Raw genomic sequence first — 19,531 nt, 5'->3', positions numbered from 1 at the left:
GGTGTGTGCGTGTGTGTGTGTGTGTGTGTGTGTGTGTAGACTGTGTCAAAACCAAAACAAAGTCAATGTTTTAACCCTCCTGTTACCTTTACATTTACTAACATATTTTACCCTCGGGGTCAATTTCACCCCAGCAATTAGAACCTACAGAAAATTATTAGAATTAATATTGTTTTCCAAGTTTAAGTGTGAGGTACTTTATGTTTGTTTGTTGACTACCTAAATAGCCCTTTAAATATCTAAAAAAGTTGATATTTCTTATATGTTTGACACAGTGAAAAACAGCCTGGGGTCAAATTGACCCCAAGGAACACCGACATTAAACATTGAATGGGGTCAAATTGACCCGAAAGGTAACAGGAGGGTTAAGCTCTCAAGTGTTGAATTAAATGTACTTGAAGTACAAAGGCCAAGATGAGTGTTGTTGAAGATTCATTTGAAGAGAAACCATTTCTGTGAACAACGTCCTCATTTCTAAATGAAGGCCCGTCACGGCCCGCCGACATAAAAAGGAAGTGGTAATCGTGTCACATGGAGGTATCAAGCTACAGTTTTATTGTTGATAATCAACAGTGCCGGTTTGCACACAGTCTGCTTTGTTTTTGGAGGCCCCTGTCAATAATGATTTAGATATATAGGCAAAGGTATAGCTGCATGCCATCATCACGGCCTCTCAGTCCTCCCTGGCTGCATTTCAAGGAATCATTAGAATCACCAGCCATAAAATATTTGATTTATTTATCTCTTAATTCAACAAATACTCTTTGTCTCACACACCATGGTTAGTTCCATTAAGTCACAATTAACAAGTTCAATAGGAAGAGAATACTATCAGACAGACATGTTTTCATATAACACAGTTAGGACCCACTTGCACTTTGAATTCACTTCATCCAGAATGACACTTCAAACACCAACAAAACAAACGAGCCAACAAAGACGACTCTAGGCAGAGGATGGAAAAGAAAACGTCAAAATAAACTCAAATAAAATTGTTTAAACAACTACACATACGTTATTTTTTTACGGTTCATTATAATCCACAGAGCCCCATGTGATATGATGGGTGCATTGATATTTTCTCTGAAGTGGGATTATATGATATATATCTAGCAGCTCAAAAAACAATAATTACATATTCACTCCATTGTATGTCACATATTTCATTCCCCAGATATAAACACGTATACACAGTAAGACCCATTGTAAACATTTTCACTGGATCTTTGACAACTGACTGGTACCTGGACAGGCTGGTTAATGCCCGCATATTTATTCAACCCTTTCATGCGGGAGGTTGTATTCCTCTGTCCAGTCAATAAAACACATTTTCTGGAATGAGTAGAATACTTAACACTACTGAAGAGTTTATTATTGCACATTATCACAAAGGCAAAATAAAAAAAGATGTACACTACCGTTCAAAAGTTTGGGGTCATGCAGACAATTTTGTGTCTTCCATGAAAACTCACTTTTATTTATCAAATGAATTGAAAATTGAATAGAAAATATAGTCAAGACATTGACAAGGTTAGAAATAATGATTAATATTTGAAGTATTAATTTTGTTCTTCAAACTTCAAGCTCAAAGGAAGGCCAGTTGTATAGCTTATATCACCAGCATAACTGTTTTCAGCTGTGCTAACATAATTGCACAAGGGTTTTCTAATCAGATATTAGTCTTCTAAGGCGATTAGCAAACACAATGTACCATTAGAACACTGGAGTGATAGTTGATGGAAAAGGGCCTCTATACACCTCTGGAGATATTTCATTAGAAACCAGACGTTTCCACCTAGAATAGTCCCTCTATTTGCATTTTCTTTTAGAATAAACACAGTTTAAATGTATGCGTTATAACAGTGGCATATGGCATACAGTCCAAAACCAGCAATCTACAATATGAACAACACTCAGAAAGCACTTTAAAAATATTTTAATACATTGTTTAAAACAAATTGTGAATTCATTAAGAACTGCAGCTGTTAACTGTTAATTTGACATGAATCCTGTAGATGTGTATATTGAGATGATGTACTGCACCAAGGTTTGTTATTCATTTACAGTCCAGAATCCAGACGGGAGCTGGAGCTTCCCCCAGTAAACACACTTGTGTCAGACCCATCCAGTTGTTCACAGGCTGAAAGTTTGAAGCAATTGAGCTGAGATGAAGAGCGTCCCTGTCCCATGCGTCACGTTGTTTGTCAGTTGAAGCCTCTGTCTGTCACCACCTGAGCATCTGAAGAGATGGCTATGAATCCCTGTTAAAAAATAAAGACACAAGTCAGCCCAACAAGTTCTCCTCTTAATTTAAATATCATCTAAAAGCCCAACATTCACAAGTAATCGTTCACTAACACTGACCTCTTCCACCCCCAGGACTGTGTTGACCAGCATTCTGGGTAAAACAACACCTTCGCCCAGTTCCACTGAAACAGAAAAGTTCAAAGTCAAGGACAATAGAGTCAACACTGTTCAGCTTGTTGGATCGTATCGGCATATTCAGAGGGACAACATGCATCGTGTCCCTCTGCGTTGCTCTTATTCATGTTATTAATGGCTGCTTATTGCGCCTGTGTGTTTTACCCTGCAATGACATGTGAAAATGGCTGCTGGGAACACAGAAACAGACTCACCGTTCAGCTTTCCACGACTATCTTCAATCCTGCCTTCATTAAGTGTTCCAATGAATCGGTCTGCAAAGAGCAGCGTGTGAGTCGTATCTGTGGTTTGTATACGCATTAGGCTTCCTGTGACTAACATATAGTGTCGGAGTCGGGCCGTTATGCATCATGTACCTCAAGGGTCCCACTTCACTGTCCGCCAGCGTCAGTGTAAAGCTGTTTAAGTAAGAAATGAAAGTAAGACATGTCATCAGGCCCATACTGTTAGTTTGAGTTTGTGAACTCATGTTTTAAAACATGGCGGCGCTCACTTCTCCAGTGTCACGGAGCCCTTCAGTCTGCCTCCAGCAAGCCACACTTTACCGCTGAGTTTGGAGTCCTGAAAGAGGTTTGAATTACACCCAGGGTTGCCAGGTCTGTGTGACAAAACCAGCCCAATGGCCACTAAAACCAGCCCAATATCAGAACTCAAAATATGCCCGTGCCAAACCATATACACTGCTTTTAAAGTGTGTGTATGTGGGCGTGTCCCATGTCCATGTGTGTCCGTGCTGATCTGGAGTCAGTTTGGTAGGATTTGGGTATAAATAAATTATTTCATTTAAAATATGGATTTCTATTTAAAGATATTCATGTAATTTGCATGCAAAATAGGTCTACCCGAACCAGCGGACAACAAATTCAACCCGCGGCAACACTTCAAAATAGCCCAATTCAGCGAAAACGGACCTGGCAACACTGACACCCAATGATTATTTATCTTGAATCAGTGGGTTTTCCTTGTTAGTCATTCAATGTTTAGGAACAAACTAATTTGAGAACTTTTGATTTGTAGTATTGTTATTTGATTTGTATGTATTATTAATACATAATTAAAATAGTTCTCAATTTGTTCCTGAATAATCCTCTTTGCACTAGTTTGAATTGATCTGAATGTACTGATAGTTCATATCCACTATGGAACTACTTTCAAGCATTGTTGACCTAAAGAGGAAGTACTCACAGCATTGAGTTTGAACAGCGGGTCCCAGTACCATTTGGTTGGATGGCGAAGGCCTTAACAGCGCCCTGAAAATCTAACACTGTCTCAACGACTAACCGCCCAGATTTGGCTTAAATTCAAACAACTTCATCGCTGAAATCTTAATTACGTTGCTCGTATCAATGTCATATTAATTAGCATGCTAGATCAGAGAAATAGTGTTGTCTACCCATCCAATGTACATTCGATTTTCGCTGCTCTGGAACTACAGAAACGTTCAGTACATATTGAGTTCGACGCACATGCTCAATTATATATGACATAATGTCAAAAGTCATAAATAGAGTAATAGTTACAATACTGGATTATATGAAATACATTGTATACATTATTTATATGTCCTGTTGAGTACTAACTATATATTAATCGCTTATTTTTTCTATGTACTTATTCTATTATTCTGCCATTATTAAACTATTTACATTTATTAAGAATTATTTATTTATAGACATTTCATTAGCATATTACTGTTATTTATTTTGAACATTATGCTTTTACCCTGTTGCTAGTACGCTAGTTGTACTACCAAGACTAGAGGAAGTACTCAGATTTAGTAAATTGCATTCATAACAGTAACTTTAGATAGTTTGTAATTATAACACTATTTGGAACATGCTTATACTGGGTACGACTCTAATTTCAGTTTCAGACCTCACATTAGAACTAATTAGAGTGACAACAATTAGCATCATGACATCTGTTGCTACAATGTCAACCTGATATCGGCCAAGTCATAATAGTCAATAATGCATCCATAACATCATGAGATCTGAACTGATATGTCAAAAGATGGAAATACACTTAAAATACAGATGCTTACCGAAATATATCTGTACTTCTTAGTTTCATTTATCTTGAATACATGTTCACATACCAAATATTCATATGTATACTCTCATAGTGCCTCCTTTTTATTCGAGCTCACCATTATATCATTTGTATTTTCATGCTGAAATTATCATTGTTTTAATTTATATACCAAGTCCTCTGTTCTTTTTTGAGTTTTTCTTTTGCTGATGTAATTACACAATATGCATCGATACATGCTTTCCAATTATTCATTTAGTTAATAACTGGGAAGTAGTTATTTTAGTCATAAGTTCTTTCATTTCATATTTCATTTCTCAAGTCATATTAGATGATACTGTAAAGTCAAGCTTGTATTTCAAAACTTTATCTATATGAATTAAGTTCAATAAGTTCATTAATATCCTTATATGATATGCAGTCTGCGTGAGATAACATTTAAGAATAACATGTCTAAATTACATATTAACTACATTTAATACCTTTAAAAAGCATCTTCATTTATTCAGTGTTTACTCGTTCACATGCCTGATTATGTCATTGTTAGGACTATGGTGAAAGAGTGGGAACACCAACAGTCTGGCCACAACCAATTAGTCGTTGACTATATGTTAATTCACTCATATTTCCAACTAGTTACCTGTATAATTATATAGCCTAGTTTATGTTGCAACCTAAGTTTCAGTGAACGTTAAACGTCTCTTCATCATAGTTAAAGCGTTTAATGCCATTGTTTCCAGTTGAATCAATTTTCATATTATCTTATAGGCTTGCCTTAGTGGTTATAACATTTTCACATGGTTTTCTTGTGCTGTTCTCTTTAGTGAATGCTATTAACATTCATATTGAATTTTCCGGATATCTGGACATTTAGATATTAGAAACCTGTGTAAGTAAGTTTTAGAAATTCATTATGATATTCTTGATTTTTCATGACTAGGAATCTCATGCAATTCTTACACTAATTGTCATATCATTCATCTTGTACATTAATATCTACTAATACAATTTCATTGTTACAGCATGTGTTTTGAGTGGTTTATAATATTTAGAATTTAATATTCCACATTTCAGTTCCAATCATATTTAATGTAACTACTCACATTAAAGAATGAAACGATATGACTTGTAGCAGGACATGTCTTTACATCTGGTGTAAATTCAATTAAAGATGCTTATCATATTCATGTTTAGCATAATGCAGCATTTGCTTAATGTAAGTGATAATTCTACTGTACTGTGTAAGAGCAAACAAGGTTCACTAAGGCTTCTCATTTCCTTAAGTGTGATCTTTCATAGCTATGCTCATCAATACTAAATTGTTAAGCATCTACATGTCCGTTTTTCAAATTCTCGACTTCTGAATGATATATAAGCCCTGAAGCTTAAAATCAATGATTGGTCATAGCTTTAAAGTAATGTAGAGGGAAGAGTATGAATTGTAAGGTCTTAAGTTACTGAAACTGGGTATGATGTCACAACCCATAGATCGTTAGATATTAGAATGAATGTCCAATAGTAGGATCATTTTGAACTATCCAGGCTAAGTGGCCTTGAAGAAGTTTCGATTTGTGAAGTTCAGACATGTGATCTAATATTAAATATCTACTAATTAGCAATGACAATTGGTAAACCATGATGTGATAGTTGAAGCATTATTATCTCTGACATTTAGAGTTTGAAGATGTAATTAATATCCGTTAACTATCAGTGGACATTTTCAATGAGCTCTAAGATAAGCTTGAAGAAGACTACTTTCACATTAATTTACGGATCAAATGTAACACTTCTATATAAGATGAGTGAGTAGTTCATACAAATGCTGATCATTCTTTGTCGATTCAAGACGCTAAATGCTTCAGATCACTCTTATGATCAAACTTGGTACTCTATACAAACCAGTATGTGAAAGAAATTGTGAATCTTATTTAGACAAGTTGCATTTTAAACTGATTCTGTACTTCAAACACAATTCCGAGCAAGTCACCCGCATTCATGACTAATCTCATGATAATGAAATAACCTACATACTGCCATTAAGAGTGAGATGCAAGTGATAAGTAAATTGATCAAGGACATGGAATTAATTATTACCTGAAATTTAACCAAAAAATTCCTGTAATAAGAAACAACGTCTTAATTATGGAACTATTCATGGTAAGGATCATATACGCTTTAGGATGAATGCTTCATGAACTATTACATTGATGTGACGTAAATCGTGACCAATGACATCAATAGCTATAGTTATGGTAATTAGAAAGTACAGTTGATCATGTTCATTAAATGTAATTTAATACTGCTATAAGTTTATCATTAACTGAGTGAAGTTATGCACTCCACATAGCATTCGAGCGTTAGACAATATGCAAATTATCAGAGTATGTCGTTTAATTAATCTCCGTAGCACAGTTTATAGTCTTTACAGTGAAAATGTTTAGATGATAGTAGAATTAAAGTCGTCTATGTTCGTTCAAGCAATCAGCAATCATTAATTACCATGAATTTGTAATTACCAAAGTGCACTTCACACAGGACATTAGAAAGTAAAAGTTCATGAATAATCTATACATGTTACTTGAATAATATGTTAAGTTGGTTATACATGTTGGATTTTAAGCAAGAAAATCTAATATACAACATGTTATAATTGAAAAAATGTAACCCTGAAATTCTAACAATACTCATTAATTAATTAGATTTAAATAAGCAGTATTGACTGGATGTTTAGTAACATGTTATAGAATTTAATTGACGCTCATATATAATTACACTTATGTGAGAAACCTCTTCCAGGTCAATAAATCAACAGTTCGAACATAAGGATCTAATACATGGTACGAGGTTTTAAGCAATAATTTGACTACAGTGAAGTTGTTATTGCAGAATCATTGTTAAGAAAACTACAGTAGTTCTATTCATTAAAGCATCAAAGCAACAATTACAAGTTAGAAATAAGTACACATTGACATAACTTTTTATTATAAACAAATTGCTTAATACAAAATTAGTTAGTTACAAAATAATCACAATTGTTCTCATATAGGCTCAGAGGCGATGAAGCATCAATTCCATTAAACTACATGTCTATAGCTTATTGCACCTTTTTACAATCACTTTGAATGACATCAGCCAGACAATAGCTCTAATTAAGTTCTAATGGAAGTAATGATATAACTACGTCAAAGATACAGTTGATTTATTGATACATATCAGATTGTACTTCATCACCAATAAATGCAAAGTTACAGTCAACCTAAATGTGAACTAAATCATAAACTAGAATTTAACATCACATGTTTATTTCATGATTAATTACAGCCATATTGATTACTGTTATTTCGAATGCGATATAGTTGCAGAGTAACTATACAGATTCTGTTTGTAACTCAGTCCCAGGCAACTTAGTAATCCTAAACATTCCTCAGTGTTTAATCTGACAGTAAAATTGCAATGAGCAATAGTTCCTACGAGTTTGAATTCTGAACAAACAATCAACATTGTTCGAAATGTCTTCACATGATGCACATAGGTACAACCAAATTACCAATTAAATGAATAAAAGTCACAGCATCAGACAAATGCTTATATGATAGTTCTTATTTCAATTAAGGAAAACTATTGCATACTATGTAACTATTCATTGATCAGTATATAAGCTTATATCACGATTTTGTTTTCTATCGCATGAATGTCAATGTCACATGATATCCACTACTTTAGTCTATTAAGCGTTATCATAGTATGTAATACGCTTAGCTGAAAGGCTGCTTGATGATTAGCATTAGTTTGAGGACTACTCATATCATTCAACGGCTTGAATCTGACTAGCATTAATGACTTAGACATCAGTGTAAAATATGTTTGAGTTAATTATTAGAAAAATGTATATGTACTATACAGCATTGATGTAACATCAAACACATCTAAGATACACTTCAAAAGTTTATATCTTATAGTAAGAAATTGTTCATAACAACTTTAGCTATGTAACTCCGTTAGTTGAACTTCATCCGGATGTAAGCCAGGTGATGTAACACAAGCCATATAACTCCCATAGACATTGAGCCAGACATATAACGTTGAAGTATATTGTAATACACCTGTACTCTTGATCAGTAGTGAATTTGTAAAATTGACTTGAAAGATCTATGTCCATTCATGCAATCATTGCACAATCCGTCATGTCCTAAACTATGCTAATCAGTGAAGCATGCACTAAGTAACGATATCATCTTAACATAATTCCAGCCTAGATGAATCATTCTACATTGTATGCTTTAAACATTCAAATTCGAATAATGCAATGTCAACACCTGCACACTTGATGATTGACTTTACGAGCCTTTACATGCAGATTCAGACATTGATCTAATGAGTAAGACAGACTTATTTCAATGGCATGACATAGATAATCACTGAATCAGCTCAAGAACGTTAACTCAACGGATACTAACTAAATTATATAGTTGCTTGCAGAAATTCGGTCCCGTGTAGAATCTAGTTTCAGGTGAAGTAGCCGTCATTAATGCTAGCATTAACATGACTGAAAGCTACACAGCATACAGGCATGAAGATTGCATGTTCAGATCATTTAATCATGAAGGCCTCAGTTCAATGTCTAAGTAAACAGGCGAGGACAGTTGCTCGAACATGTAGATAGCCGCTGTAGTCCCTGAGACACTAAGGTTTGATCGAGTTTGAATGTCCTTAAAGGGTACATCAATGTCCAGCTTAAACAGTAATTAGTATAAAGCTAAATATAGCTACATAGATATGCATGTACAACGTACTACGTTAGTGTTCATGTGCTCATCTTGCTGTGATGCATGTCTGTCAAGATTTAAAATCTTTATAAAATTATGTATACTGTAGGTATGATCCTGAGCAGAAAGAATCAGATGCATAGAAAACCAGAATGCACTAACATAATATCAACAGCTACAAATAGCACATGATATCACTGATTACATTCATGTTGGATGTAATTTAACATGGAGTTGTAGATGCATGAATTTGGAATTATGCAAATTAGTGTTGCATATTTGCCAATTCAAATATGGATCTATCTGTAAGGACAATCAAGGTTATACAAGACAATCCATGTACCATGAAAACAACTGCACAGCTATGACTACATGAAGACAATCGTTGAACACTTCAGACAGCTGCCTAAGGAACCCAACTTCACAGCTGAGACAACTGATTCATGTAGATCTTTAGCAAACATCTTGCAGATTCCATGTATACTCGTAATGTCAATATGGACTGTCAGTCTGAGAGCCTAATATTGCAACAAAGCATTCAGTAATACGAAGGTCATGACAGCATGGAATACACGTCAAGCATGAGCTAGAGTCTGTTACAGTCATTTGAGCGTCACTGAATTGGTCGATGGAAGTAAAAGCTAATCAGTCACTAGAGTAGTCTTGTGGAAGTGTAGGCATAATTAAATCGAGCAAACATACTTGGTAACTTCTGTGCAATTATATAATATTAGTAACTAACTGGTTACAGCGATATTGAATGTAAATTTTGTCTTGATTAACACATTGACAGCTCTAGATCAAAGTATAAGTTTGCCCGATAATCAACCTTGACAGTTAAATTAATGTAAATATTGAGTTTATTGAAATGAAGCTCTAACAGTGTGAATCTTGTTAATATCAGCATAATATAAGTTTGCTATGTGATTCACGTTAATGCTTAATGCCCGTTATGCATAGTACTTCAACAGTAGTTACATTAATCAAGATCACTGTTCAGCAAGGTTAATGCTTCATATAAAGTACCAAATGAATTACTTGGACATGATTATACCAACACCAAGAGTGACGTGACCTGTACAATGGATGTAAAGACATGGGACCATTGCCAACAATACAACAGGAAGTCTATCAGGCTCCAAAATGGCACGACTGATGCCACGAGAGTGTCCAGACATTAACGAAGGATATAAAGTGCCCGATTCCTAGAACACACCAGGACTCAATAGCGAACTAAACATGACATCAGCACAGAGTTTCTACGTATCTAGCACTAATAACGCCATTCGTGATCAGAATTTTGCATTGCAGATTAGGTCTCCAGTGGTCATGCGTGTAGCGTAGCTATCATAAGCTCACAGATTAGATAACGCACTTAGGCGAAATGTACATTTGATTACATACCATATAGTGTATTGTAGCTATCATGGGTTATGTAGAACTGAGGAAGGTAGGTATCTAGCGACTGAGTTTGTTTTGCTCTTTCAATAGGTTAGCTGTTCAGTGTGCTACCATGAATGCTTGAATAATAACTTTAAAGATCACTACCTATATATAATCATACTCTAGTGTTAATGAATCAAACTATGTGTCATTTATCATCTTAATGTTAGCTTTCCTGCAATAGTTATTCGTTATTAAATTTTGTTAACTTCTAATGATTAAAATAAGTTGAAGTTCAAATACTAATAAATGCACTTGGTGAAAATCTATTTACTTTCCTTTTGACATTGCTGTAATTAACATGACTCAATGGACCATACCTTGGACATAAATTATGACCTATGAGTGAAGAAATCTTTACAAGTTTACTAGATCTGTTGAAACAGTTCCAATATGAAATTAAATTCAGTGCCTATTGTCTTTTCTTAGTGACTGCTAGGAATTCAGCATTGAGTGATTAATTAATATGTTTCTCCTTCCTAGTCGTGAAATTGTTTATTACTATCGAAATTGAAATCCCATCAATTGAATTAGAGATGAAAATAAATGAGAATTGTGTATTAACCATTGCTGTTGTAATATAAATAGTCTCTTAAGATGTCTGATGTAATCAAGTCTCATGTTTTCTTAGTGTTCACAATTTATATATCAAATGTGTTCCAATTTCAAATACATAGCATAATTAATATGTCCTATTATTTTTTCTTTTCTTTAAAAGGAAGATATGTTAAATCAGCTTCAAATGCATTTTTAACCTAATACGACTACATGAAAATTTAATTCAACTAAAATAAAATAAATTTTCCCAACTTATCAGGGTTCCAGATAAATTAGTCTAATAATTCTGTCATTTTGAAAAAGTCAGTCATGTGGTGTTGGTACCAAATTGTTTCATTACACCCAGTTGTCTATGGATAGTTGAGGGGTTGTGTGTGTTGGTGTTGTGTGTGTTTTGTGTTGGTGTGGTGTTTGTGTGCTTTATTTGTACCAGTGGATGTAATTAATACACAAATTAAGGTAACCTCTGACTTTCAAGTTATTACTATTATGAATAACGGTAGAAATTTTATATACAGTCTGTTTCTTTGATTGTTATTTTTTTAAATTTTATTATTTTTTTGGAATTTCTTTTCCTAACAAACTTTTTACAAAAAATTAGTGAAAAGTTAAAAATAACTTTAAAGTGGAAATCCATTTCCTAAAGAAAAACCACTAAATAAAATTAACCATTATTAAAAATCATTTTAAACTACTTATCCCGGAAGTTACCAATTTAGACAGACTGTCAAAGGGAGCAAAAAGGCACGCAAACCAAACCGGTTTCTGCAAAAACCCAGTTTTTTAATCCTCCAACTTAAAAAATTTTTTTCTTCAGTAATTTAGAATTAATTGCCCTTTTGGTGGTTAGGGAAAGACTAGGTTCTTCAAAATGGTTGCCTCCTTGAGTTTAGACATAAAAGAAAAAGGGGTTTTCCTTTGGTTTTGGTTTTTTCCTTTTCTTTTGTTATTTTCTTTAAAGTATGAAAAGGGGGGTTTTAAATTTTTTTAAAATTTGGTTTTTGGGGGTGATTTGGGTTAAAATTTTTTTTTTTAAAAATTTTTTAAATTTTTCCCTTTTTAAAAAATTTTGTATTTTTAATTTAAAAATTTTTTTTATTTTTTTTCCAAACCCCCCTATGTTCCCCCCATAACCCAATTCGGGTTTTTCCATTTTTCCCGGTTTAACCCAAAACTTTTAAAGATTTTCCCCAAATGGTTCTATTTCCTCCAAAAAAAAAAAAAAAATTTTTGTTAGGGCCCTTTTTTTCATTAAAAGAAAATTCATGATAAAGGGGCCCCTGAGGGGTTTTAAAAGGGTTTTTTTTTCCACTTTAAAAAAAAAAACAAAAAAAAAGGGAAGTTCAAAATTTTTTTTTAAAAAAAAGGGGTTTTTTTTTTTTAATTTTTCCCGAAATTTGTTTCCCCAAAATGGATTTTTGGGGAAAAAATTAAAGGGAAGGGTTTGGGCCCCAAATGAATTTTCCAATAATGTTGAATTATTTGTTCCTACACCTTCAAGTCCTTTTTTTCATACAAAACACGCCCCCACCATCATTTAAAAAAGATTTTAATGAGTGACACTGTTCAGATCTCCGTGTAATGAATGCATACGTGTGCAGATTTTAATGTTACAACTCATTTAACAGCTGGATTCCAGATGAGCATCGTGCTCATCAGCCTGTGAAGAGATGCAACTCGTTGCTGATGTGATGAACGCGCTGCAGCTGCTGCGGAGCGGCGGCAGCGCTCGGACAGCTCCTCCAGCCGCAGGAGGAGAGCGGGTCCAACCCCGGAGACAGTTTTCTTTCACGCAACACGAACTTAATATATTATCTATATTAATTGATGTATATTATGGGGTACATTGGAAAATCTCCGGGTAGAGTTATTTCTTCTCCATCTCAGGTCTCATGTCTAATCTCCGGGAATACGGAGCACCTCGTCCTCACCTCCATAATCTGCTGCGACACGGCTGAGCTGAAGTGTCATCACATCTTTGCAGCCTGCTTCAGAAATGTATCCCGCTGTGGTGAAGGCTGAGAATTAAGCATGTCTTCTTTCAAAACGAAACATTGAACATTTATGTTGATGAAGGATGCAAAGCAAACACATTTAAATATATGTGTGTGTCAAAGCTGATTGAAGTTTTCTTCGAGTCGGCCTAAAACATGCGAGACAATATCTTACGTGCGGCGGACGAAGAAGAAGAAGAAGAAGAAGACGAAGAAGAAAACACGCAACATGGACGAGAGGTCTACATTTAGAAACCAGCCATAGAGGACAGAGAAAGTTCCACATATTTTCATGCTTGGCTTAGGCAGCTTTGCCAGCTGCCATTTGTGCTCAGGCCAACATAGTGCATGTTAGTGAGTGTGTGTCATCCATGTCTGGAGGTACGTGCGTGTGCATGTGTGTGTGTGTGTGTGTGTGTGTGTGTGTGTGTGTGTGGGTGTGTGTGTGTGTTTGTGGTGTTTTTTTGGTGCATGTTACCTGGCCTTGTCAAAGTATTTTCCAGTGTAGGCCATTCCACAAGCAGCTCCCAGCCCCTGACCCAGAGATCCAGTGGCCACATCCACAAACTGCTGCTTCTGTTCACACACACACACACACACATACACACACACACACACACACACACACACACACACACACACGTTGAAAAGATAAAACTATCCAGTATATTTTAGAAGGAAGAAGGCAAATATTACAGAAAGGCTAGAAAACGGAAACCTCTTTTTTATGTTGCATAAATATATTTAATATTCTTCTTCACCATCCTATTTACCCTATAACAGCTTTGGATGGTCTCAATTGCCAACTACTGGCCAAAATATCATCAAAATATCATCATATCCCATCTCTATAACAGGAAAAATGTACCTTAAATTGTTCCATATTTAAAAGTTTCAGTATGGCTACATCCAGGGATTGTGCTCCTTGGCAATATTTTAAGATTGTTAGATGTAATCAAAAGTTTTGCCCACAGCTCAAATAAGCAAGCAGAGTTGGACTGATGGCTCCATGCAGGCAGAGGCAGAAAGCAAAGCCCAACTGGACCACAAGCACAACTCGGTTGCAATATGATCTTTGAGTTGTCAAAGAGATCATGAAACAGTTCTGAAGTCAAACCAGAAAGATTCTGACACGTCGATGGTGGAAGAGCTCTGAATGTTTCCTCAATGCTCATTTACTGATATAGTCGTGTTGTAGATGTTCTCTTTCACATCTACATTTCCCAACAGTGACCCCCAAATGACCACAGAAAGCTTGTGTGCTGCTTTCAACGTATTCCTAACGCACGCGTGTTGACCTGCTGCAGTCACATGCTTTCCGACTCAGAACTTCTTGCCGGTCTGAACGTCACCTCACCGGCACAGGGTGTCCCTCCAGGATGGAGTCCACCTTGCGGAGGTTGAGGAGCTCGTTCTCCTTCAGGTAGCCAGTCTCCGCCCACACGGCGTACAGCACAGGGGCTGCATGACCCTGAGGAGGCAGAGGTGAAAGGTCAATGGTTAAGAGTTTAGGGCGAACATACCGGTGAACGTATTTTCTATAGAAATGCTCATCATTGTTAGGGAGCTATCAGATCTTGTTATTGCGTCCCTTATTTACATTTTTCTCCCAAGCGTCAAATTCGATGTGACATTTGGAATAGTAAAGTGCGGAGTTTGCCTCAGACACCCGATAGACATTAAACACTAGAATCAAGAAAAACATGCATGTGGACTTATTATTGGATACACTATTCTCAATATGCCATAGATAGATAATGAAGACGTCCCGTGCGTGTCTTGCTTTTGTGCATTGCATCAAAGAAACACCTGCCACGCCTCGCTGTGTGTGTGTGTGTGTGCGTGTGTGTATGTTTGACCTTGGAGAGGATGAAGCGGTCATTGTTGGGGTTACGGGGGTCTTCAGGTCGGTACTTCATGGTATTAAAGAACAGCACAGACATAATCTCGGCCACGCTGCAACATGATGTGGGATGGCTGCAAAGAAATGATGGTGAGAGAGAGACATCAGACACACGTCAACGAAATTAAAAACTTGATGTTTTGCGTTGTTGAAAGATATATACGCATGTTCAGAGCGTACTGTGCACAAACAGATGCAGGGGAGATTTAGAGAGTTATGCAAAAAACACAGTATGTAGTGAGGCTGACTTCATTAGGGCCAGACAGTCAGTCAGTATATATATACAGTTGCTCTTTGTAGGATGTTTCTTTATTTCTCTCTCACACACAAAAACATACACACATACACTTGAGTACAAAAGCTTACTTTATTTTCAAATCCCAAAATGATAATACCTCACTCCTTACTCTCCTGAAATGGAAAAGGGGTTCAAATAATCAAAAGTGGGGGAAATGCTAAATCACAGAAGGAGCTGAAGAATAAGATCGCCCTTATGTGGGATGGAGGACGCAATTCAAGAATGGAATACATGAAGCAGGATACACCATTTTATTATCATGCGCATGTTTCAGTGACCAAACTGGAACATCTTGTTCATACAGTCCTTCATTTACAGCACGTCCAACATTGACTGAAAGAAAAGCAGCCTATAGATCTCAGTCATCAATAATCAAACACTAGAGAACATCAGGCTCCCGGACCACCAGCACAGGTTCCCCCCAAGGCTGTGTTCTCCCCCCTCTGCTTTTCTCCCTTTACACCAACAGCTGCACCTCCAGTCACCAGTCCGTCAAGCTCCTGAAGTTCGCGGATGACACCACCCTCATTGGGCTCATCTCTGGGGGGGACGAGACCGCCTACAGGTGGGAGACTGACCACCTGGTGACCTGGTGCAGCCAGAACAACCTGGAGCTCAACGCTCTGAAGACAGTGGAGATGGTTGTGGATTTCAGGAGGAATGCAGCCCCACCCGCCCCTCTCATCCTGTATGACTCTGCCGACGCTGTGGAGTCTCCGCCCTGGGCTCCATCATCACCCAGGACCTCAAGTGGAGCTGAACATCCGCTCCATCACCAAGAAGGCCCAGCAGAGGATGTTCTTCCTGAGGCAGCTGAGGAAATTCAACCTGCCAGGGAAGATGATGGTACAGTTCTACACGGCCATCGTTGAGTCCATCATCTGCTCCTCCATCACCGTCTGGCACCCTGCAGCCACAGCCAAAGACAAGTGCAGGCTGCAGAGCATCATCCGCTCGGCCGAGAGGGTTATCGGCTGCAATCTGCCTTCCCTCCAGGTCCTGCTCACTTCTAGGTCACTGAAGCGGGCCAGAAGGATTGTCACTGACCCCTCCCACCCTGGACACACCCTGTTCGAGTCCCTCCCCTCTGGTAGGAGGCTGCGGTCCATCAGGACAAAGACCTCCCGCCACACCAAAAGTTGTTTCCCGTCGGCAGTCGGGCTCATCAATGGAGCCCGAGTCCCCCACTGACTGACTGTCACCCCCAGGACTACCTCCTCTTGTTCCTCCTACTTCCCCCTCCTTCCTCTTCCTTCTCCTCCTCCTCCTCCTTCTTCTTCTTCTTCTTCCTCCTCCTTCTTCTTCCCTCCTAGAGGCCTCCTCCACACACGTCACTTTAACATGCACTTTAACTTAAACATACGTCACATGTAACATACACTTTTAACTTGAAACACACACCTAAACACTTTAACGTTATTTGTTGTCCGAGCACTTTATCTTTATCTTTATCTTATACTTAAGTTCACTGTTGCTGTCGCGTTGATTGTTGTTTGTCATGTCAAATGTTGCACCTTCCGCCAAAAAAATTCCTCGTTTGTGTAAACATTCCTGGCAATAAAACGGTTTCTGATTCTGATTCTGATTAAACACTTATTCATAACACAGTAACATATTAGCCCAAACGGGACTGTTTAATCCTTATAGTATGTGTAATGAGAAGGTCAAAGTTACACTTAATCATTTTTTTATTGTAGGCTAATCCTTTATTTCCTATCACTCCAAAACGTTTCATTCAGTTTGTGAATTCGGATGTATTTGTCCGGTTTTTAATTTGAGAGAGAGCGGCTGCAATGGCGCACACACGCACGCACGCACGCGTGGCCGAGCTGCTGGAGCGAGTCCGTGCGCTCCCAGGTCCCAATCCGCTGCCTCCTCACACCACGTCGACCGCTGAACGCACGCGATCCTGCACTCACCGATCGCGGCTGTGCTCCTTCATCGACCAGAGTATACGCCAGGGGTGTCCAAAGTCCGGCCCGCGAGCCAATGGTGGCCCGCGGTCAGATTTCATATGGCCCGCGACATCGGTCACATAATGTGTTATTTGTGGCCCGCCAGATCTGTCAGAATAAATAAATCATAAAAACTTGAAAGACGTAATTCCTCCTTTCTAATGTATCTGGCTCTGCATCCGTGGCGTGAACCCTTCTCGAAACCTATTTGCCATGGCGACGGCAAAAAAAAGGAGAAAAGTTGACAGTGAGGGCCGCCGCTTTCAGGAGCGGTGGGAATTACGAGTGTTTCCCCTACCATGAGAACAGGGTGGGGGTCCGCCCCACTGACATGTTCTCTATAGCGCCAGATTACAACATAAGTAATGTCAGGTTGTTTTATTCAACTAAACGGTCGTATATTATTGATCGTATCGACACAGCGGCATGTCATTTCTGTCTCTACGTGGTGGCATTCACACTTCTCCTGGCTCTCGGTATCCCGGCGGAGCTCCGCCCCCATGCGCACAGACAGGTGCGCACATACAGGTGAGCGCGCTCCAACCAGCCGGCAGAGAGCGTCCAATATGTCGCGGGAACAGCAAACCGACACCTCTGCGTTCCCACGGTGGTGAAGACGGACACGTCGTCTCAGAGTAGCTCTCTGCTAGAGCAGAGACGAGGTGGGGCGCGAGGGTAAACGCAGATTCTTTTATTTCAAGACCTTGTTTGAGAACTTCACATATTACAAACTACACGGACATAAAACTAAGTCATTAATAAATAAAGAGCGAAATGCCTGTCGCCTACTTTCGTGTAAATGTGTACGTTACAGCGTTAACCGGTTACGTTGCGCATGCGCGACAGACTAGATTATTGGCGACTTGCCAGGTGTTACCTCTCAGCGTTCCAGCTGTTGCCCTTCAAAACAAGAGCTCAACATTGAGCATTATTGAGAGTGGCCGTATCAAGCCTGCAACCCCGTTTTAAAAAGAGGTGAAGTGGAAAGCCCATTTTATCACACAGAGTAAAACGTGATGACTCAAACATATCTGCACTTGTTTTGTTTTTCAAAGGTTGCGCGTTTTTGTTATTTTGAAAATATATGCAGTGTAACTAACACTCAGTAAAACTCTTTATGCCCAAATTCTTGATCTTATTTGGTTTAATTTGTCACAGGTTGCACTTTATTGATATTATCTTGAAAAGGTATTCAGTGCAAAACAGGTTAATTGCAGCCACAATAAGCTAAATGTGAAGTGTGTTGAACGGTAACATATGTCATTAACAGTGAAAAAGCTGTAGATGTGACAAACTATTGTGTTTCTGAAAAGATCTAGTAAAAGATAAGGGCAAAATTAATTAGTTTGTAAGTGTAATGATAACAGACCACTTTGCATTACTTATAACTCCTGTTTAAAATGTTCATTAAGCAACGTTATGTAACTCATAGAAATGTAAGGTATTCTATATACAGCGTTTTCATTGTTATCTGACAATGAAAGGCAGACTTGGTTCTATTATATGTGGTTACATTGTCATTTAAAAAATAAAAGTAATTGTGACAGTTAAAATACATTGTTTTATAACAGTCTATATTCATGTAACTTTTGTGGTTTAAAAAAATGTTTAAATGAACTATTGGCCCTCGGGCATCTTGACTTTATCACAATTGGCCCTCATTGCAAAAAGTTTGGACACCCCTGGTATACGCGAAGAGAAAGCTGGACACATGTAGCAGATTATGCCGACCCTCCAAATCATACACGATTACACATTTTATAATTTAAAGGGCTGTTGGTGCCAGACAAAACACGCATGTTCATTGTATTGTATCAAAAACGTAATACCCTCGTGAACTGAAATACAGATGCAAAAAATCCAAGTAATCAACTCTGGGACCCTTTGCACCCAACACAGTGCGTAAATTACGCATAACGCACGTTGGCACAGAACTGTAGGAGGACATATGAATAAGGAAAATCCAATGTCGAGTTCCTTAGTTTTGGCACACCATATAGGACGTCACTATTGTAATATTCTGAATATGATGCTTTATGATGTTGATCCTCCTGCACGCAGAAAACAAGCTTTATGATGTGAACATCCCAGCCCGCGTTTCTACTTGTTTTATTGTGCCATCCTCCTCTTACCCGCTGCCC

The 19,531-nt window shown here is 37.8% G+C and overlaps 1 protein-coding gene and 2 long non-coding RNA genes across 3 annotated transcripts; all 3 read right to left on the bottom strand.

Annotated features, from left to right (window-relative positions):
- Positions 1 to 1,920: 1,920 nt before the first annotated feature.
- Positions 1,921 to 2,649, bottom strand: LOC130199638 (uncharacterized). The gene is made up of 3 exons (XR_008832868.1): positions 2,637 to 2,649; positions 2,365 to 2,429; positions 1,921 to 2,261 (listed from the first exon to the last, which is right to left on the bottom strand). It is a non-coding gene; the product is annotated as an uncharacterized LOC130199638 (long non-coding RNA).
- Positions 2,650 to 2,801: 152 nt separating this feature from the next.
- Positions 2,802 to 3,649, bottom strand: LOC130200046 (uncharacterized). Its single transcript, XR_008832921.1, has 3 exons — positions 3,628 to 3,649; positions 2,936 to 3,003; positions 2,802 to 2,840 (listed from the first exon to the last, which is right to left on the bottom strand). It is a non-coding gene; the product is annotated as an uncharacterized LOC130200046 (long non-coding RNA).
- Positions 3,650 to 14,582: 10,933 nt separating this feature from the next.
- Positions 14,583 to 19,059, bottom strand: LOC130199932 (transketolase-like). The gene is made up of 3 exons (XM_056423790.1): positions 17,355 to 19,059; positions 15,094 to 15,211; positions 14,583 to 14,705 (listed from the first exon to the last, which is right to left on the bottom strand). The coding sequence occupies exons 1-3, from the start codon at positions 17,447 to 17,449 to the stop codon at positions 14,583 to 14,585; spliced, it is 336 nt and encodes a 111-aa protein (XP_056279765.1). The 5' UTR covers positions 17,450 to 19,059.
- Positions 19,060 to 19,531: the final 472 nt, after the last annotated feature.

The sequence above is a fragment of the Pseudoliparis swirei genome, chromosome 9 (genome assembly GCF_029220125.1).
Source record: "Pseudoliparis swirei isolate HS2019 ecotype Mariana Trench chromosome 9, NWPU_hadal_v1, whole genome shotgun sequence".
In the NCBI taxonomy this organism is placed as follows: domain Eukaryota; kingdom Metazoa; phylum Chordata; class Actinopteri; order Perciformes; family Liparidae; genus Pseudoliparis; species Pseudoliparis swirei.
The sequence above is the reverse complement of the archived record's forward strand: the minus strand, read 5'-3'. Positions and strand labels throughout refer to the sequence as shown.